The 22,217-nt window shown below is 43.6% G+C and overlaps 1 protein-coding gene across 2 annotated transcripts in view; it reads right to left on the bottom strand.

Annotated features, from left to right (window-relative positions):
• LOC141105289 (putative neutral ceramidase C) overlaps nucleotides 1-22,217 on the bottom strand; it is a 137,431-nt gene that overhangs the window by 58,266 nt on the left and 56,948 nt on the right. For both annotated transcript variants that reach the window (XM_073595172.1, XM_073595173.1), the window contains 3 exons: nucleotides 15,206-15,283; nucleotides 6,980-7,100; nucleotides 1,806-1,931 (listed from right to left, as the gene is read on the bottom strand). In XM_073595172.1, the coding sequence (XP_073451273.1) occupies nucleotides 1,806-1,931; nucleotides 6,980-7,100; nucleotides 15,206-15,283 (325 nt within the window). The remainder of the gene's footprint in view (nucleotides 1-1,805; nucleotides 1,932-6,979; nucleotides 7,101-15,205; nucleotides 15,284-22,217) is intronic.

Genomic DNA, 22,217 nt, shown 5'->3' with positions numbered 1-22,217 from the left:
TAATTAGCCTTAGAACCTGTGTAATTCGTATGTGTTCGGGTTTAAAGGGATGAGGTGGCAACTCTAGCTGGACCAGATGAGCAACAGACACATACAGCAGCACAGGAGGATATCTGATGAGGCTTCATGTGGAGTGCAATTAGCTTACAGTTTTTTTTTTTTTTTGTCAAAGCTTAATTGAACAAGCTGAAGTGAAAATCTGATTGGTTACCATGCACAGCTGCACCAGTTTTAGTAAATCAACCCCATGCAGTATTGAAGGTTGTCGCAAGCACTGTTTGAAGTTTTTTTTTTTTACATGCACAGAAGGGTGAAGAAGGCAAGAAATATTTGATGGACATTCTGAACATTATTCGACTTAATTGCTTTTATTTTTTGACCTCTCTTTCTTCTAATTGCAGCTTCGCCACTCAACTCTGCATTCAGACATCAAATAAAAATATCCTCTGACTTCAATAGCTGTTCTTGATAGATAAGCTGTTTTATGACTTGTATAGTTTCTTCTAGTCTACTCTTTCATGCTTTGACCTGACGAGGAGGGTAATGTGGCCTAGAAAACTTGTCACTAAGGATGAGCTCAGGCATGTTCGTAACCCGCACATGCAGAGCCCGCCAGGAAGTCGGCACTGCACATCGCTAATCGCAAGCATCGAGACATTTTCCCAATCCGCGGCTGCAGAGATCAAGAAATGTCTCACTGCCTGTGATTAGCTCTGTCCAGTGCCGACTTCCTAGCGGGCTCTGCACGTGCGGGTTGCGAACAAGCCTGAGCTCATCCTTACTTGTCACCTGTTGTTTGTTTATTTAATTGCGTTCATCAGGAACTCACCTCAAAATCTCTCCACTCTATTTTTGTTCAACTGTTTTAGCTGTAGTCTTAAAGCGGAGTTCCACCCAAATTTTGAACAATATCTGTATGTATTCTCTTCCTTGCCTAGATGCTGACATGCCATTTAAAAAAATTTAAATCGCCGTAATTACCTTTTATTTTTCTATTCTTCTTTGCACTTCCTGGTTCTCCTCCCGTGGGAGTAGGCGTGTTTCCAGCCTCTCCCAGACTCCTGGGAGCTAGTCTCAGGCTTCCCAGGATGCCACTGAGCATGTGCGGGAATGAGCGGTGAATGCTGGGAGCACAGCATTCACCACATCCAGGAAATAAATGCTTGTGGGCTTCAAATGCCCACAATTTAAGATGGAAACCGCCTGCAGTGAATAATATAAGTTATTCTTTCCGACGGAATTTGACACAGGCGGACATATTACACACAATATGTGAGTATGTAATGCTAAGAAGAAAAGTTTGTGAATGAACTCAAAAAAAAAAAAAAAACGATAGATAGGTGGACCCCCGCTTTAATAACTGAATACTCTAAACCTATCCTCCTGTAATGCCACTAGAAGCAACAAACGGTCCAACTGAATATCTGTTTTAGAAAGTAATTACAAAAATATTATGTCAGATCGAATTGTAAGTATGTAGGTGTGCAGGGCATGTACAGTAGTTTATAAGAAAACCTTTTATCATAGTGATCCTTCAACTTTTATTGTGCAAAATCCACTAAATGTGCAGCAAAGACTGAGGGATATTCATAATAAGCGTATTCCTAGCAGTACGGCATCAAGGTCCATTAAACCCTGCCCCCAAACTCTGCAAACTCAGTCTCCAAACTAAACATTTTTTATAGATTACTTGCAGTTTTTCCAAAATCAACTTATTTCAAGGCTTTGAAAATCAAGACAGTGGAGTAAATTGGAGATCTGTAGGATCCTAAAAGAGAGAAGAGAAAAAGTAAAGTCTAACTCACCCCACCTTCTGGACAAGTACTAGTAGGGTTTTCACATGAAACACCTGTATTTGTACAGTGAGGACCCTTGGTATTTGGTGTTACATCCCCAAGATTTGTTGATGCAAAAGCTGCAACAAAAGATCCCTAGAAAATACACAAATTCTGTAACGATGACCTAATTTCACAGACAAAATATTTACAATAATTTTTGTAGAAATCTAAACATATGATATCTTAAACTACCCCAAAATAATAAGAATATATATAAAAAGACATAAAAACGTGCCTTAACATTGTTTGGTATTGGACTACATAAAAAAATATTTCTATATAACAAAAGTCTAGGACTGGTAAACCAACCTTATATTTATTTATGGAATTTGAATGGAAATTTAAATTCTAAAGCAAACTCTAAACATAGGTAAGTCGGTGATAAAAAATGAGCTGGTAAAATATGGTCTCCTGTTCAATCCAAAAACCCCTGAAGTTTGTTATTCAACATGCGCAATGCCAACATGGGATCCATGCCAGAGCTCAATAAGATCCCCTCTACCCTACATCCCACCAGGCTATTATGAGCCTCTGTAAAATCTTTAAGAAGCACGTACTGCCCCTGGTAACATATAGGCTTGTGACATATAGCAGTGGGAGCATATCAAAACTCTGAAGTGGGGTTCTTGTTTCGTACCTATGTTTGGGGTCTTCCAAGGAAAACACCAGCTGCAGGTCTGTACAAGTACCTTGTGGTGTTTACTTTTATTGAGTAATTAATTTTATAGTGAGAGGTTCCTAATGAGGTCTCAAAATTCATAAATCCCTTAGTACTGAAAGCTGTCAGAGGACTGGAAAGTTCAACAGTTGTCATCCAGCTCAGGTTTTTGCTGTAAAACTCACTCTTGTCCACTGAGTGCTTGCAATAATAGGGGAAACAATACAAAGTTGTGTAATGTGCATGTAAAGCAGCTGTCTCATTAAAGATAAATCTCACTATCTCCTTGTTGCTCACAACAACTAACCAGCCAACGGTTTACATCAAGGTAATTTCATCTTCAGCTGCACAAATCCAGTACATGTTGTACCTGAGCAAATGTTTCTAGTAAAGGCAGCATCAATACAGCACTTCCACCGAAAATATGTTTATTGACGCATGTTTGGAGCACACATGTTTGATCACAAATTTCTGCTCAACCAGCGCTCCATTAACAATATGGTTGAATAACGAGGCAGACCCAGCATTCCATTGCCATATTTTTAATGGCCTTTTTCCACTGATATAATAGCCAAAAACAAAGCTTGCACATTCAGTCTTTGTCTTTTTGAAGGCACTATTATTTGCCTTGTGCTCTGTTATATTACATATATCTGCCTATAACAGAAACAATTCTCTGCTACATGCCAGCCTCTAATGTGACAGCTTCTCACATTAAATGTTATTAATGTCGGTCACATGTAAACACAGAGATGCCGGTAATCGGCGCTCCTCGCCTCACACTGACAGAGTGTGGGGAGAGGAGAGCCGATCAGCGGCATCTCCTCACAGGGGACAGCTAGGTATGTAATTAGGGCACTGATCATCAGTGCCCTGATTACAATCATTACCCACCCGTGCCAGCAATGATTGCCCACCACTGCCATCAATCAGTGCCAACCAGTGCCCACATTTGCCACCAATCTTTGCCCACAAGTGCCACCAATCTTTGCCCACAAGTGCCACCAATCTTTGCCCACAAGTGCCAGCAATCAGTGCCCACAAGTGCCAGCAATCAGTGGCCATTAGTGATGCCAGTCGGTGCTGGCTACCAGTGCTGCTCATCAATGCCCATCACTGCTGACCATCAATGCCGCTTATCAGTGTCCATCAGTGCCGCCCACCAGTGCCGCCTATCTGTGCCCACCAGTGCCGCCTATCTGTGCCCACCAGTGCCGCCTATCTGTGCCCAGTGCCCACCAGTGCCACCCCTATCAGTGCTCATCAGTGCCACATATCAGTGCCCATAAGTGTGGCATATTCGCGCCTCCTCATCAGTGCCACCTAATCAGTGCCCATAAGTGCCGCCTCATCAGTGCCCATAAGTGCCGCCTCATCAGTGCCCATAAGTGCCACCTCATCAGTGCCCATCAGTGCAGCCTATCAGTGCCACCTCATCACGCCCATCAGTGAAGGAGAAAAATTAAATATTTACAAAATTTACTGACAAACTAAGAAAAACAGGGTTTTTTTCAAAATTTTTGGACTTTTTTTTTTTTTTTACGAAAAAATAAAAAACCCAGGAGTGATTAAATACCACCAAAAGAAAGCCCTATTTGTGTGAAGAAAATGATAACAATTTCACATGGTTACAGCGTAGCATGACTGCGCAATTGTCATTCAAAGTGTGACCGTGCTAAAAGCTGAAAAATGGCCTGGGTAGGTGTAAGTGCCCTGTATTGAGGTGGTTAAACGCACATGAACATGAATGACATCCCAGTCTTAGTCTGTAGGGTACCATATTGAGTTGGCCCAACTTTTGCATCTATAACAGCTTCAACTCGTCTGGGAAGGCTGTCCACAAGGTTTAGGAGTGTGTTATTGGGAGTGTTTGACCATTCTTCCAGAAGCGCATCTGTGAGGTCAGGCACTGATGTTGGACGAGAAGGCCTGGCTCAAAGTCTCAACTCTAATTCATTCCAAAGGTGTTCTACGGGGTTGAAGTCAGGACTCTGTGCAGGCCAGTCATGTTCCTCCACCACAAACTTGCTCATCTATGTCTTTATGGATCTTGCTTTGTGCACTGGTCCAAATCATTTGGTGGATGGGGGTTATGGTGTGGGGTTGTTTTTCAGGGGTCCCTTAGGTTCAGTGAAGGGAACACTTAAGGCGTTAGCATACCAAGACATTTTGGACAATTTCATGCTCCCAACTTTGTGAGAACAGTTTGGGGATGGCCCCTTCCTGTTCCAACATGACTGCACACCAGTGCACAAAACAGGGTCCATAAAGACACGGATGAGCGAGTTTGGGCTGGAAGAACTTTATTGGCCTACACAGAGTCCTGACCTCAACATGATGGAACACCTTTGGGATGAATTAAAACGGAGACTGCGAGCCAGGCCTTTTTGTCCAACATCAGTTCCTGACCTCACAAATGCGCTTCTGGAAGAATGGTCAAACATCCTCATAGACACACTCCTAAAACTTGTGGACAGCCTTCCCAGAAGAGTTGAAGCTGTTATAGCTGCAAAGGGTGGGCCAACTCAATATTGAACCCCATGGACTAAGACTGGGCTGACATTAAAGTTCATGTGCATGTAAAGGCAGGCGCCCCAATACTTTTGGTAATATAGTGTATCAACGTTACCAGCCTGATTATAAAAATGTAATTTAAAGTGCAAAAGAAGTCTAACTATTCTTGAAAATGTCCCCTCCCCCTCCTCCTACCAATCCTGCCTAACCTGTATAATATAGATGTGTTTACACACCTATTTTTATTCAGCTCCGTTTACGTGATCCGGTTTGTTTACATGACCCCGCAGTTATGGCTCCCCTGTGTCAGTGAGCGACTGCTGCAGGGGAGAAGAGAGAGCGCTAACAACAGCTGGGCCATGAGTGACGACACGGCTTCCAGAATTCACAGCCGTTGTCCAGCACTCCCTGAGTCAGAACTGTAGGATCACATGATACATAGTTGCCAACAGTCCCGATTTTCCCGGGACAATCCCGATTTTGGGACCCTCGTCCCGGATGGAGGCTGTCCCGAATCGGGATTTTCCATAAGGAAAATCGGGAATGTTTTTTTTTGTTTTGGAGCAGCTGGCTCCAGCAAAATGGCGGCCGGCGCCGCCGCTCAATCTTCCCCCTAGTGACTGTCTTGTGTAGTGGAGAGAGGAAGGGGGCTCGATCCGTGCAGCCAATGAAGTGGCTGCACGGCCCCTCCCCTCTCCACTGAAGGAGAAGACAACTGTGATGGCGCGGCGTGTCTTGCCGAAACTAAGTTCCCCTGCCCCGTACTGCGCTGCGCCTGCACAGTACAGGGGGTCCATACTTGCCGAGGGGAACTTTCTCGGCAGGCAGAACACCGGCCTGGCCGCACCTGCACTGAACGGGGGGTGAGCGGGGGGTGAGGGGGGGCTGCATTGAGGGGGGGGCTGCACTAATTGAGGGGGGGGCTGCACTAATTGAGGGGGGGCTGCACTGAGAGGGGGGGGCTGCACTTATAGAGGGGGGGCTGCACTAATAGAGGGGGGGAGTCTGCACTAATAGAGGTGGGGTCTGCACTGATGGAGGGGGTCTGCACTGATGGAGGGGATCTGCACTGATGGAGGGGGTCTGCACTGAGGGGGTCTATACAGACTCTGCCGGGGGCACCTGATGCAAGGACAGACTCTGCCGGGGGCACCTGATGCAAGGACAGACTCTGCCGGGGGCACCTGATGCAAGGACAGACTCTGCCGGGGGCACCTGATGCAAGGACAGACTGCTGGTGGCAGGCGACGTGGCTAGTGACACGCTCGGGGATCCCACTGATTCGGCATTATGGTGAGTTGAATGATTTAATTTTATATTACAATGTAATAATAGAAATAATGCGCTTCAATCATCCTGACAACCATGGTGCCGGGATGATTGAAGCGTTAACACCAGGTGTTTGGAGTATCTTTATCTGCTGATTGTTAAACTTTCTAGAATACACATTTCCATTGTGTAGGATCTGGGGCTGCTGTCCCGTCATTACCCTCTCCCCCTCTCCTTCTCCCCCTTTCCCTCTCCATCCCTCATTCATCTCAGACTCTAACCACACCCTCTTGAGCCACGCCCATTTAAGCCACTGCCACTTCTACATGTAAGCCTTGCACTTGTACTTTTGTGCTAGGCCACGCCTACAAACGAATGCCCCGCCCCCTAATTATTGTGCGGCTCCGCCCACGTATTTTTTTTGCAATGTTGGCAACTATGCATGATAGGACTGGAACATATTATTAATAGGTAAGTACAGGTTAGGCTGAAAAGGTAGGAGGAGAGGTGAGGGGATATTTTTAAGAATAGTTAGACTTAGGTGTTTCTTCCACTTTAAGTATACAGTTTTTTTTTTTCTTTTATTAAGAAGTACCATAATGCACACACTCAAAAACATTGCTGTATTGTTTCTCTACAATGTCATTGTTCTGTCAATCAGTGCTACAATTATCTATTTGCCATTCAGTGCAACACCAACCTCTCCAGGCAGAAACCCTTTATTCTTTTCCAGCTCAAACAAGTAAGACGCGTAGCCCAAGTTGTCACTGCTGATCAAGTGGTTAGTGTTCGGCATACTAACGGCATGCACAGCAAACCAGCTGGAAGCAACAGGGGTAATTCATATGTTAGTGAGATCAATATGCAGTGTTTTCTGGTGAAATAAATGTGGGGTTTAATGATTTAAAGGTTTAAAAAAAAAGTCTTCATGAAAAAGACTTGATAAGCTTAGTAGTACTGACTTTAATAACTGTGCTATGGGTTACATAAATACAATATGACCCAGGGCAACTATCCGACAGTGTGACAAACATGCTGGCTATATGCAATCAAACCTTTTGGCAGTTGAGACAAGGGTGACATTTGTTTCTCCAGCAGTAATTTCCCTTTTTTTCTGGGGAAACATGTCAGTGGTGATTTTCCAGCATAATGGGAAAATCGGCAACCAGCGCTAAAAATGTTCATCACATGCAAACACTCCCTAGCTATCAACTTTTTGTCAATATAATATTCAAATACTGCTAATCTAAATGCTTGTAGCATATCATTTTTTTTTTATATTTTCAAGGAAGATACACAGGTATATATACTGTACATAGTGAATATATCAATCTTCTTTGAACATGCATATTGCTAGTTAGTTTTGCCCAATGCTGCCTTAAATATATATACAGTATCTCACAAAAGTAAGTACACCCCTCACATTTTTGTAAATATTTTATTATATCTTTTCATGTGACAACACTGAAGAAATGACACTTTTCTACAATGTAAAGTAGTGAGTGTACAGCTTGTATAACAGTATACATTTTCTGTCCCTCAAAATAACTCAACACACATTAACATTAACAAAGCCCGCAAACAATTTGCTGAAGACAAGCAGACTAAGAACGTGGATTACTGGAACCATGTCCTGTGGTCTGATGCGATCAAGATAAACTTATTTGGTTCAGATGGTGTTAAGCGTGTATGGTGGACAGGCATGTACTGGCCATCAGGACTACCGGGAGTTTCCCGGTGGGCCGATGGCTCAGTGGGCCGGTTTCAGTGACAGGATCCTTTCATTCCGGGACAATACAGTGCCCCTGGATTACCCCCTGTGCCGATCTGATGCCCCCTAAAAAGGCCACCATTGCCGCTTTACCGACTGTCACTTGTTCTGGCCGGGCAGGCCGGCCGAGATCCGCTTTACGTTGTAGTTCCACAGCTGCAGGCTCACTGCCCGAAATGGTTGCTGGTCGCCTGCCGCCTGGCGTGTAGCAACCAGTGACGTCACCAGAGCGATGCCCCAGAATACAAAGTGGAGGAGGATTTAACTTCCTCCTCCTCCACGCGCGCCTAGTACTTAGCTCCACCCGCCTCCTCTGAGCTGAAGCCGAAACTAGTGGAGCCTGGAGGACATGTGCGGGACACCGTGCACATGGAGCCGCCACGCCAGCCTCCATTTCCTGGTTCTCATCTGACAGGTATAATGTCATCTGTGTGCTCCACTGCTGCAACTACACTTTCTTCCCCCAACAGTCTCTCCCTCATGTATAGTTCCAGCACTGCTGGAGAACTATTTCTGTGAGTGGGGGATCTGATGTTAAAGGGGGGTTCTTTCTGTGGGTGGGGGATCTGATGGTAAAGGGGGGTTCTTTCTGTGAGTGGGGGATCTGATGGTAAAGGGGGGTACTTTCTGTAAGTGGGGGATCTGATGGTAAAGGGGGGTACTTTCTGTGAGTGGGGGATCTGATGGTAAAGGGGGGTACTTTCTGTGAGTGGGGGATCTGATGGTAAAGGGGGGTACTTTCTGTGAGTGGGGGATCTGATGGTAAAGGGGGTACTTTCTGTAAGTGGGGGATCTGATGATAAAGGGGGGTACTTTCTGTAAGTGGGGGATCTGATGGTAAAGGGGGTACTTTCTGTGAGTGGAGGATCTGATGGTAAAGGGGGGTACTTTCTGTGAGTGGGGGATATGATGGTAAAGGGGGGTACTTTCTGTGAGTGGGGGATCTGATGGTAAAGGGGGGTACTTTCTGTAAGTGGGGGATCTGATGGTAAAGGGGGGTACTTTCTGTAAGTGGGGGATCTGATGGTAAAGGGGGTACTTTCTGTGAGTGGGGGATCTGATGGTAAAGGGAGGTTCTTTCAGTGAGTGGGGGATCTGATGGTAAAGGGGGGCTCATTCTGTAAGTGGGGTCTCTGATGGTAAAGGGGGGCTCTTTCTGTATGCATAGGATGACAGTGGCAGTCAGGGATGTATCCAGTTGCCTTGGGGTGGGGGGGTGGTAAAATGCACCGTTGCCTAAGTACACAAAAAGTCTTGTCCTCAGGAACATGGATCAGGAGGCTGTGTGAGTGGCCAGAGCCAGCTGTGCTGGAGCTATCAGTGTCAGTTCACTGGGGGCATGGCCGCCAGCTAGCTGTTGCACCCTGTTGCATTCTGGGAGTTGTAGTCCACACGCTCAAGCTCCCGGGGGGGGGGAAGCATTGCTGAGGTGAAAGACCCTGACAACCCCAGGTCCAGCTGACCCCAAATCCCATCTATCCACCCCTCCATTTACGCTGCCCCAGTACCTCAAAAAAGGCCTTAACACTGTGGGTCCTGCTGGAAGCTGGCCATGGCCTGTGGCCAGTTCCTTGCAGGGCCCACAGGTCAGTGGCTGGCTCCCAGCAGGACCCACTGGCCGCTTTGCAGGGCAATCCTGGGCGGGTGCACCTCGAGCAATTGCGTATAGTTTATATACTGTTTTTGTGCATGTCTGCAAAATTAAAGTGGGCCAGTCTGGAAGAAGTCCAGGGCCAAATTTTTGTCCCAGTCCAGCCCTGGTGGTGGAAGCCAGGTGAGGAGTACAAAGACACGTGTGTCTTGCCTACAGTCAAGCAGAGCATTCGGTGACTGGGCCGCAGGGCAGTTTTCCAACATAACGATCCCAAACACACCTCCAAGATGACCACTGCCTTGCTAAAGAAGCTGAGGGTAAAGGTGATGGACTGGCTAAGCATGTCTCCAGAGCAAGGTCTCTAACATCCACCAACTCCGTGATCTCATCATGGAGGAGTGCAAGAGGACTCCAGTGGCAACCTGTGACGCTCCATGAACTCCATGCCCAAGAGGGTTAAGGCAGTGCTGGAAAATAATGGTGGCCACACAAAATATTGACACTTTGGGCCCAATTTGGACATCGCTGTTCTCACTTTTGTTGCCAGCGGTTTAGAAATGAATGGCTTTGTGTCTTGAGTTATTTTGAGGGGACAGCAAATTTACACTGTTATACAAGCTGTACACTCACTACTAGGGATGAGCCGAACACCCCCCTGTTCGGTTCGCACCAGAACATGCGAACAGGCAAAAAATTTGTTCAAACACGTGAACACCGTTAAAGTCTTTGGGACTTGAACATAAATAATCAAAAGTGCTAATTTTAAAGGCTTATATGCAAGTTATTGTCATAAAAAGTGTTTGGGGACTTGGGTCCTGCCCCAGGGGACATGTATCAGTGCAAAAAAAAGTTTTAAAAACAGCCGTTTTTTCGGGAGCAGTGATTTTAATAATAAAAAGTGAAACAATAAAAGTGTAATATTCCGTACCTGGGGGGTGTCTATAGTATGCCTCTAAAGTGGCACATGTTTCCCGTGTTTAGAACAGTCTGACAGCAAAATGACATTTCTAAAGGAATAAAAGTTATTTAAAACTACTTGCGGCTATAATGAATTGTCGGTCTGGCAATACACATAACGGTTCATTGATAAAAACAGCATGGGATTCCCCCACAGGGGAACCCCAAACCAAAATTAAGAAAAAAAAAATGCGTGGGGGTCCCCCGAAATTCTATACCAGGCCCTTCAGGTCTGGTATGGATATTAAGGGGAACCCCGCAGTCTTATTCTTTCCATCTTCTTCGGGTCTTCTTCCTTCTTCCTTCCTTCTTCCTTCAGTTTCTTCCTCCATCTTCTTCTTCCTCTGGTTCTTCCTCCGATCCTCTGCTTCTTGCTCCGGTGTTCTCGTCCGGCATCTTCCTCTGCGGCGTCTTCTTCCCCGCTTCATTCTTGGGCCGCTCCGCATCCATGGGAGGCTCCCGCTGTGTGACACTTCTCTTCTTCTGACACTTCTTATATAATGGAGGGCTGGGCCACCTGGTGACCCTGCCCCCCTCTGACGCACGGGGACTTGACGAGCTACGTAACGGGGGTCACCCGTTACGTAACCGGGTGACCCGCCCCCTCTGATGTCACGGGGAAAGCCATAGGGAAGTCCCCGTCAAGTCCCCGTGCATCAGAGGGGGGCAGGGTCACCGTCCTCATCAACATGGGGACAAGGTGCTTTGGGGGGCTACCTCAAAGCACCCTCCCAATGATGAGGGCATGTGGCCTGGTACGGTTCAGGAGGGGGGGGCGCTCTCTTGTGCCCCCTCTTTTCCTGCGGCCTGCCAAGTTGCGTGCCTGGATAAGGGTCTGGTATGGATTTTTGGGGGGATCACATGCCATTTTTTAAAAAATTTTGGCGTGGGGTTCCCCTTAAAATCATTACCAGACCTGAAGGGTCTGGTATGGATTTTGAGGGGGACCCCCACGCCATTTTTTTTTAACTTTGGCGCGGGGTTCCCCTTAATATCCATACCAAACCTGAAGGGCCTGGTATGGAATTTAGGGGGACCCCCACGCCATTTTTTTAATTTTGGTTTGGGGTTCCCCTGTGGGGAAATCCCATGCCGTTTTTATCAATTAACTTTTATGTGTATTGTCGGACCGACAATTCATTAATAGCCGCGAGTAGTTTTAAATTACTTTTTTCCTTTGAAATGTCATTTTGCTGTCAGACTGTTCTAAACACAGGAATCATGTGCCCCTTTACAGGCATACTATAGACACCCCCCAGGTATGAAATTTAAAGGAATATTACACTTTTATTGTTTGACTTTAAGCATTATTAAAATCACTGCTCACAAAAAAACGGCCGTTTTTAAAACTTCTTTTTGCATTGATACATGTCCCCTGGGGCAGGACCTGGGTCCCCAAACACTTTTTATGACAATACCATGCATATAAGCCTTTAAAATTAGCACTTTTGATTTCTCCCATAGACTTTTAAAGGGTGAAAATGGGTCAAATGAATGGGTTGCTGTGTCTGCGCAAATGTGGGTCGCCAAAACACCTACATGTGAATGTGTGATGTGACAATGGCTGCAATGTAATTGGGGTGCTGTGATGTGTAAAGGGGCACTATGATAAGGCTTATAAGCCTATAATAAGGCTTACCTGTAGATAAAATGAATATCTCCTAAACCTGCATGGTTTAGGAGATATTCACCCTGTATGCAGCCGCTAACATCAGCGGCGCATGCGCTCTGAAGGTTCAGCTAACCATGCAGGAAAATCAGAGCTCCTTGCTGGAACGGAGGACTGAGTGATGTCATCGCGGCTCCGGCCACTCACAGCACTGAAGCCCGCAAACCCAGAAGAAATGCAGAGAGAACATGTCAGTTCCCTCAGCGGTGACCGGGCACGCTGCAGGGGCTTCGTTCTAAGGTAAGTATTTCATAATGTGCTAGTATGTGATACATACTGGCACATTATGCTGTTGTCTTGCAGGGTTTTTTTTTGTTTTTTTGTTGTTGTTTTTTTCTGCGGTTTACTACCACTTTAAGAAATGTAAGAAATTTTTTTTAGAAGTAAATATGATATAATTTACTAATGCTAGCAGCATAAGGATTAAAAATAGTCAATGCTGATTGAAAGAGTGAAGTTCTGCTGTAAGAAGATAATAATTAGTCTCTTCATTTGTGCACAGCTTGTATTATCAGTGGACATTTATTTAAGCCAGCCATATATTAGTAGAATTTTGTATGAACATTCCTACAAAAATTCTCATCAGAGCATCCTTATGCCCTGTACACACGGTCGGATTTTCCGACGGAAAAAGTGCGATCGGATTATGTTGTCGGAAATTCCATTCGTGTGTGGGCTCCATCGGACTTTTTCCATCAGAATTTCCGACAAACAAAGTTTGAGAGCAGGATATAAAATTTTCCGTCAACAAAATCCAATCGTTTAAATTCTGATCGTGTGTACACAAATCCGACGCACAAAGTGGCACGCATGCTCAGAATAAATTAAGAGACGAAAGCTATTGGCTACTGCCCCGTCTATAGTCCCAACATACGTGTTTTACGTCACCGCGTTCAGAACGATCGGAGTTTCCAACAACTTTGTGCGACCATGTGTATGCAAGACAAGTTTGAGCCAACATCCGTTGGAAAAAATCCATGGATTTTGTTGTCGGAATGTCCGATCGTGTGTACAGGGCATAAGAGTTTTCGTTCTTGGCATCACTGAGTCAAATCATTTTGTTGAATGCCCTTTAAATTTCATCCAAATCTGAAATTTGAATGTAATTTTAGACCTTTTAAACAGGTTTCATTACAATGTGTATGGCCAGCTTTGGTCTCAGATTGTTGGTCCCGGCTTCAGCCTTTCGAACTTTGGAGATGTTTGGAAATGCTTTGGAGATTACTGCTTTAATTCAAGTGATAATTCTAACTCATGTAATAATATGCACCTAATCATCCATCTCCATGTTTGACACTGAAACAAACATCTGCCTTTATGCCTATTGTGGCGGTTGTGCATATATTTTGCATTAGACAGCAGGGGCTAAAAACTTATTGCTGGGGTGTTAATAACCATATGCAATACAATGTATAGATCTTGAAACAACATGATGCTAATATCTCTGTGTCCAGTATTATTGTTTTTTGAGTGATGGCTTGCACAGCATATACTGTATATATTAAATGTATTTGCAGGGAATTGTATAATAAATATTTTTGTAATATGATATGTATTTTTATATATAGAGTACAGAATATAATCCAGGTCCATAGGGAATCATGTTTCAAATGTTTGGTGCTTTATATGAGGTAATAAAGTAAACTATTTTTGTGCTATATCCGGGTCGTGTATATTTATGTATTATCTACATAATAGGTATTATGTCTGATTCATTTTTGGGTTGAGACATGCAATTTACATTAGGAGTGTAGTGAAAGTGAATGTATATTTGGTCTATGTACGTAAATGGGGCAAAAAAAGAATGTTATTAGGCTGAAGCCTGTGCAAGTTAAAGTAAAAAACACTGCATTTGGCCACCAGACCATGCTAAACTACATATGAAACTCATATGATACTTAGAACCATCTAGTGGCCAAATTGGTATTTTCTATTTTAAATCAATGAAAAATATTCGACCATCACAGGAATTAACCTAATATCATGTTTTTTTGCCCCATTTGCACAGAACAAATGTACATTTACTTTTACTAGATTAATTTTTAGTACACCCCTAGGTGTATATGGGGCATTTTTTAGAAATCCTGATCATTTTGTTTAATAAAACTCCCATCAATTCCAATAGCACAGACTGTTTCTACCTCTAGATCAGGGATATGCAATTAGTGGACCTCCAGCTGTTGCAAAACTACAAGTCCCATCATGCCTCTGCCTCTGGGTGTCATGGTTGTGGCTGTCAGAGTCTTGCTATGCCTCATGGGACTTGTAGTTCTGCAACAGCTGGAGGTCCACTAATTGCATATCACTGCTCTAGATAGAGAGAGAGAGAAAGATAGAAAGTGTTTGATACATACAAAGTTAAGGAACCATGCAATTTCTTCAGTTTATATTAGCTGAAACAATAACAAATGGGTGTTTGTCATTTACAGTTGGTTGCTACAGTTGGCACATTGGCCTGGATACGGTTATTGCAACACACAGCATTTCTCCAGACAATTCTCAAATGAAATCTGTGAGGAGAGAATTATAGGATCTGCCAATGCTGGGGCTGTCATCTGAAGCCCCAAAACCTAATATACACAAGCTTGGTCAAGGTCAGTGACACACAAAGTAGTGAAGAAAGGAACAGACAGCCCCAGATTTGGCACCTTTCGAAATGAGTCACATATTATTTACACAGGTTCTGTGGCTGATTGAGATGGCAGTTAAACTCATTTAGTGCATTATCTGCACTAAATTAGCCTCAGAACCTGTGTAATTAATATGTGTTTGGTTTTCAAAAGATGAGGTGGCAACCCTAGTCAGGAATGGTGACTCCCATATTTTAATCCTGACAGGTTTATTTAAAAATGTATATGCCTGTTGCTCATATCATACATGGGTTTTTGCATAGTTGCATACTCTGCGTTAAATAAAATAAGTTGAAGCCATTTACCTAACGAGCCCAACATCCTTTCCGTTCAAGTCCACCATCTTTAATATAACCATGTCTTTGTCTGTGTTTGTTGGGTACCTGCATACAGAGGTTTATTTAGTAATTTTGTCCACTGTAAGATGCACATTGACTCAGAAGTTCACAAAAGTCAACACCAGAAATATTGTATTTCACTTTGCACTAAATAGTATGACATGAATCTGCAGAACAGTGCTAAGTAATAGACATGTGCACAGCCAAAAAATTTGTTCATTTTCGTTTTCGTTTCATTAGTTTATTATTTTTTTCGTTTTTCGGGTCATTCGTTATGATCGCGATTCGTAAATTCGTGCATTCGTAAATGCGTTCATTCGTACATTCGTAAATTCGAACATTCGTTCATTCGTACATTTGTTCATTCGTACATTCGTTCATTCGTACATTTGTTCATTCGAACATTCGTTCATTTGTACATTTTTACATTTGTACATTCGTAAATTCATAAAATCGTACATTTGTAAATTAGAAAATTCGGAAATTTGTAAATTCGAATTTTGAAAATCCAAAAACCCGAAAATTAAAAAATCTGAAATAGTAACTAAGTATTAAATTATAGGTATTGTAATTTCCTTTCAAATTTGACTGTCAGTGAATATAACAAATACGAATTTATCCGAAGTTACGAATTATCCAAAACGAATGCTGCATCTAAACAAATGGTACGGAACAAATTAACAATAAATAATAATAATAAAACGTTATTATTATTATTGTTATTTATTATTATTAATTCATTACGTTTCATTCCGTTTTTTTGGATCATTCATAACTTTGGATACATTTGTATGTGTTACGTTCACTAACAGCCAAATTTAAAAGGAAATTACAATACCTATAATTTAAAAGTCACTAGTAATTACTAATAGTTAAGTTATTATTAATTAACTATTATTTCAGATTTCCGAATTTTCGAATTTACAAATTTACAAATTCACTAATTTACGAATGTACGTTCGTACATTCGTAAATGTACGAATGTACATTCCTAAATTGCGAATGTACGAATGCCCGAATGTCCAATTTTATTGAATTTCCGAATATTCGGAAAAAATTCGTTAAACGGGTTTTCATTAATTTGGATATTCCCGAATTAACGAATTTGTTGAAATTCGTTAAAAAACGAATTCGGAAGTAAACGAATTGCACATGTCTACTAAGTAATGTTTGCTAAGCCGGCCATATATATGCAATGACAGTCCCACCATTTCCCCCATCTAACAAGTGACCACACTCCCGTTTAGTAAGATTATGATGGAAAAAGTGTTAATGAGCCTGATCCAAGTGCATTGTACATAAGTTCACCACATTTGAAGTACCAAACCTGTTAAATATTAACTGATTCTGTACATATTTAGCAATGAGAACTGCAAAAAGACCACAACAGAATAAGACCTTGTATGAGTTTTCAGGCTGGGTGTGAACAGAGATTTTTGCTGTGTAGGTCTATATGTAAGCCAAATTACAGCTTGGGATGGACAGTCCCAACTACACTATATTACCAAAAGTATTTTTGCACGCACATGAACTTTAATGGCATCCTCGTCTTAGTCCATAGGGTTTAATATTGCGTTGGCCCACCCTTTGCAGCTATAACAGCTTTAACTCTTCTGGGAAGGCTGTCCACAAGGTTTAGGAGTGTGTCTATGGGAATGTTTGACCATTCTTCCAGAAGCGCATTTGTGAGGTCAGGTACTGATGTGGACAAGAAGGCCTGGCTCACAGTCTCCACTCTAGTTCATCCCACAGGTGTTCTAGTTCTGAAGTCAGGACTTTGTGTAGGCCAGTCAAGTTCCTCCACCCCAAACACACGCATCCATGTATTTATAGACCTTGTTTGTGCACTGGTGCGCAGTCATGTTGGAACAGGAAGGGGCCATCCTCAAACTGCTCCCATAAAGTTGGGAGTATGAAATTGTCCAAAATATCTTGGTATGCTGACACCTTAAGCGTTCCCTTCACTGGAACTAAGGGGCCAAACGTAACCCCTGAAAAACTACCCCACACCATAACCCCCCCACACACACACACTCCAACAAAAGATTTGGGCCAGTGCACAAAGAAAGGTCCAAAAAGACATGTTTATAAGCGAGTTTGGGGTGGAGGAACTTGACTGGCCTTTACAGAGTCCTGACCTCAACCCAATAGAACACCTTTGGGATGAATTAGAGCAGAGACTGTGAGCTAGGCCTTCTCATCCAACATCAGTGCCTGACCTCACAAATGCGCTTCTGGAAGAATGGTCAAACATTCCCATAGACACTCCTAAACCTTGTGGACAGCCTTCCCAGAAGAGTTGAAGCTGTTATAGCTGCAAAGGGTGGACCAAATCAATACTGAACCCTATGAACTAAGACTGGGATGCCATTAAATTTCAAGTGCTTTTAAAGGCCGGTGTCCCAATACTTGTTTAGTGTTAACTGCAGGAGACTTAACTGCTGCACCACAGCTGCATAACTTTAGACTCTCCACTAGCATGAAGTGCGCCTTTTACGTTTGAAGTAAAGCTTGGCCATACATTATGTATGGCAATGAACCACCAAAATTTGCTTTGTGGGTGGCCCTGTCACCACTCTCCTGCCCGATAACATTTAGCTGAAAAATTGGAAGAGCCAAACAGGAAATTGTTGGTATTCTGACAGCTGCTGATGGCAGCTGTCAGGATACAAAAGACACAGTGGGAGATTCATCCATTCACCTTGTATTGCATGCAGGGCTTTTTTTCAGCGGGAACCTGGGGGAACACAGTTCCGGCACCTCCAGCACTGAATGTATGCATAGGCGTGCGCACAGGGTGTGCCAGGTGTGCCTGGGCACACCCTAATCGCCTTGTGTGGTGCATATTCCCCCCTGTTTAGACCACTGATATTTCATCCAAAAAAAAATGTTACAAAATAAAATAATTTAAAAAGAATAAAAATAAAACTACTGACACTGTCCACTGCCCTACTGACACCATCAGTACATATACACATGCATATGTATTTGAGCTTTGGGGTGCACACGCTAATGCAATAGGCTGCGTACACCTATGAATGTATGTAATAGTATGGGGTGTGGGGTGTGCTGGAGGGTCTATTGATGTTGGCTGCTGGGGGATCTATTGTCACTGGTGGGGATCTGATTTTGTGTGAGGGTCTATTGTTGCTGATGGGGAATCTATTAATGCTGGGGGTCTTATGTTGCTAGAATGGATCTACTGTTGAGGGAGAGGTCTATTTTTACTGGCTGCTGGAGGATATATTGATGCTGGCTGCTGGGAGATCTGTTGTTGCTGCTGGGGGGGGAGGGGTCTAATGTTACTTGGGTGGATATTTTGTTACTGGGTGTGATATTTTGTTGTGGGTAGTTCACTGTTGCTGCAGGGAATCTACTGTTGTTGGGGTGGAGTCCATTGTTGCTGGGGGAGTCTATTGTTGTGTGGGGATCTATTGCTGGGATTCTATTGTTGCTGACTGCAGGGGATCTATTTTACTGCTTTTCTTTTTATCAACACATTCCATACAAATGATTTAGCACCACAAAATGATACTTTGATTCTGTATTCTCTAAAAGGGGCAGTACTGGTAGGTGGGTAGGGGGTGGAATCAAGGGACGGTGGTCAGAGGTGGGTAGGGGGCAGAGACAAGGGGTGACTCAGACGGGGGGAGTTCCTGCACCTACAGGTATTCTCCAAGAAAAAAAGCCCTGATTGCATGGATGGAGGAATGTTAGAATATTTTTGTTCAGTCCACAAGCTGAAAGTGGTTGTAAATCTCAGACATGAGATATAAACAAAATATATCCCTCTATAGTGTGTACTTTTCTGGTAAAAAGCACACAGGAGGGTACAAATGCCTTAACACAATAAGCAAAATGCCAAATCCATAGTCAAAAAGGAAGAAAACGTGTTGTATCATATTAGCATTATGGTTTCAGTGTAGCATCAAACAACTTCACTTTTGCATCACCATGTCGGCAAGGTGACTCGTTTCAGGGGACGTACCCCCTTCTTCATTGCTGTGGGCCAATACATGATTTCATCCATAAATATACAGGCACCCTATGGCTCCACCTCCAACTTGTCTCAATTAAGAGTACGAAGTGTCATTTCTGTTTGCTGCCTCGTTCCTCTGCTATCAGCAAAAGTCACGTCTGATGGGTTTTCCTGACACCAAGAGAAAAAAGGTGATGGGGAGAGAGCTCCAGTAGACTGACAGCTTCAGCTCTGTGTGCTGTGAGAAAAGGGGGGGGGGGTGTCTCTTCCCTCCAATCAGCTCTCAAAGATCCCCTCAATGAGCTGTGCTGAGTGTAACTTCAGCTCTCCATCCTCTTTTTTTTCTGATAGCTCAGATAATTCTGGACTTTGAACAGCTGTAGAGAGTGCTGCAAATAAACAGATACAACTTATGTTGGCGGATTTATTTTGTATTTTTTAGTTTAGACTAGTAACCTCATAGACTGCCCTTTAGTAAAATGCATGAAAAAGTGAAAAAATTGGCCGCACACTGTAGATAGCATCCATAAAAGTTCTTTAGTTCATAACACGGGACAAACAGCACTAGGATGTACAATACAGTTAACGCATTTCACAGTGCTTGGCACTCCTTGTGTGAAATGCGTTAACTGCATTGTATATCCTAGTGCTGTTTGTCACGTGTTATGGAATAAAGGACTTTTATGGATGCTATCTACAGTGTGCGGCCAATTTTCACTTTTTCATGTCTTTGCAGTGGCAAGGAGGGGCCGGCACCTGGAATTAATTCCTAACTAACACCTACACCTGAGCGGTATTCCACCTTCTGTTTGCCTTCCAAATGCAATATCAAAACTCTGCCCTGTTTAGTGTAGGCACCCTAAGGAAACTCTTTATAGATCAAAATATTTCATACTACTGCAAAATGGGTCAAGCAGCTATGTGGAGGGTTTTAAGATAACCATTGAATATCTAAGTATGCTTATTTGGGGAGTTTGGGCTCTGGACATTGAGGGGCATATTTATAAAGCAGAGAAAACAACATTCAGCAAACATTCTCTGCAGGTGAATCTTCCAGTTCCAGGTGTTTTAAATGGTGGTGACTGATCCCCCTTCTGAAAAAGTTTGGTTAAAGTCACAAACTAGTGGCACTCCAGCTGTTGCGAAACTACAAGTCCCATGAGGCAATGCAAGGCTGACAGTTACAAGCATGACTCCCACAGACAGAGGCATGATGGGACTTGTAGTTTTGGAGGACCGTCAGTTTGAGACCCCCTGCCCTAGGGTAAGTAGGTTGGGTGTCATTTGTGAGGAACAGTGATTTCTCTGATGTAAGGTATAGATGTCACATATGTTACAGCAACTAAATATTAAAGTGGTTCTAAAGGCAGATTTTTTTTATCTTAATACATTCTCTGCATGGAGCAAGCATGCACACGTGCCCCTATTGCAGGCGACTTACTATGGGGCACTTGGTGGGGAGGAGGAGCCAGGAGCACTGATGGGGAGACCCAAGAAGAGGAGCATCAGGGCTGCTCTGTGCAAAACCATTGCACAGAGCAGGAAAGTATGAAATGTTTGTTATTTAAAAAAAAAAAAATGGCATATACAGTCACTTGAATTCTCTCCGCTTATCCAACAAAATAGGAGGAGGGTAAAAAAAGGTGAACAAAAACAGTTTGAGATTTTACAATGGGACAGAATTAATAGATAATGTCATACTTTGTGTCCCATTAGAACAGGAAATTCATTAAGGGGTAGACGTGAAATCATCCCATGTATAGATTTCTAATTTGGAACAAAAGTATGACTAGTGTGGCAAATTATAATTGTATGTGCTGAAAGTATAGTTAGGCAAGCGACTGATTTTGATATAATTTCCAGCATTGTTGATGAGCCTCAGCCCCAACATCCAGCACCTCAATTGCTGCAGGTGCAATCAATACTGCTGCATCATCATCTTGTATGTATATACACTCAGAACATTTAGACCCCTTTAACATGAAGCGCCGCTAAAACAGTGCTAAAGCGCCAGTCATTTTTGCGGTGCTTTAGTTGCATTTTAGGGTAGCTATCGGGTGTTTTTTTTTAAGGTTGCGTGCTGCCCATTCATTTCAATAGGCAGGGGTGTTTTTGGAGTGCTTTTTACAGAGCTCCAAACCCGCCCCAAAGATGCCGCTTGCAGGACTTTTTCTAATGTCCGGAAAGTGCAACGCCCCAGTGTGAAATTACTCATGCAAATTAATTCAAAGCACTCATGCAAATTCTCAGGAGCTTTTCAGAGGCTATTTCTAGCGCTAAAACACCTGAAAACTGCTTCAGTGTGAAAGGGGTCTTAACCACTTAAGGACCACCTCACGCCGATATACGTCAGCAAGGCGGCACGGGCAGGCAAAATCACGTATATGTAGGTGATCTGCCTCCTGCGGGTGGGGGGGTCCGATTGGACCCCCCCCCCCGGTGCCCGAGGCGGTCCTCTTTTGTCCCCCGGGGATCGGAGGTGAGGGGGAGGCCATCCATTCGTGCCCCCCCCCTCGCGATTGCCACCGGCCAATCAGATCATTTCCTTTGCTGCTGTATGCTAAACAGCAGCAAAGGAAATGTCATCTCTCCTCGGCTCGGTATTTTCCGTTCTGGCGCCGAGGAAAGAAGACTGCACTGTGAGTAAAAACACTACACACACATTAGAACATGCCAGGCACACTAAACACCCCGATCCCCCCCCCCTGATCGCCCCCCAACCACCCCTCCCCCCTCCCTGTCACACTGACACCAAGCAGTGTTTTTTTTTTTTTTCTGATTACTGCATGGTGTCAGTTTGTGACAGTTACTGTGTTAGGGCAGTTAGGTTTAGCCCCCTTTAGGTCTAGGATACCCCCCTAACCCCCCCTAATAAAGTTTTAACCCCTTGATCACCCCCTGTCGCCAGTGTCACTAAGCGATCATTTTTCTGATCGCTGTATTAGTGTCGCTGGTGACGCTAGTTAGGGACGTAAATATTTAGGTTCGTCGTCAGCGTTT

This window comes from Aquarana catesbeiana, linkage group LG08 (assembly GCF_042186555.1).
Source record: "Aquarana catesbeiana isolate 2022-GZ linkage group LG08, ASM4218655v1, whole genome shotgun sequence".
NCBI classification, from domain to species: Eukaryota; Metazoa; Chordata; class Amphibia; order Anura; family Ranidae; genus Aquarana; species Aquarana catesbeiana.
The sequence above is the reverse complement of the archived record's forward strand: the minus strand, read 5'-3'. Positions and strand labels throughout refer to the sequence as shown.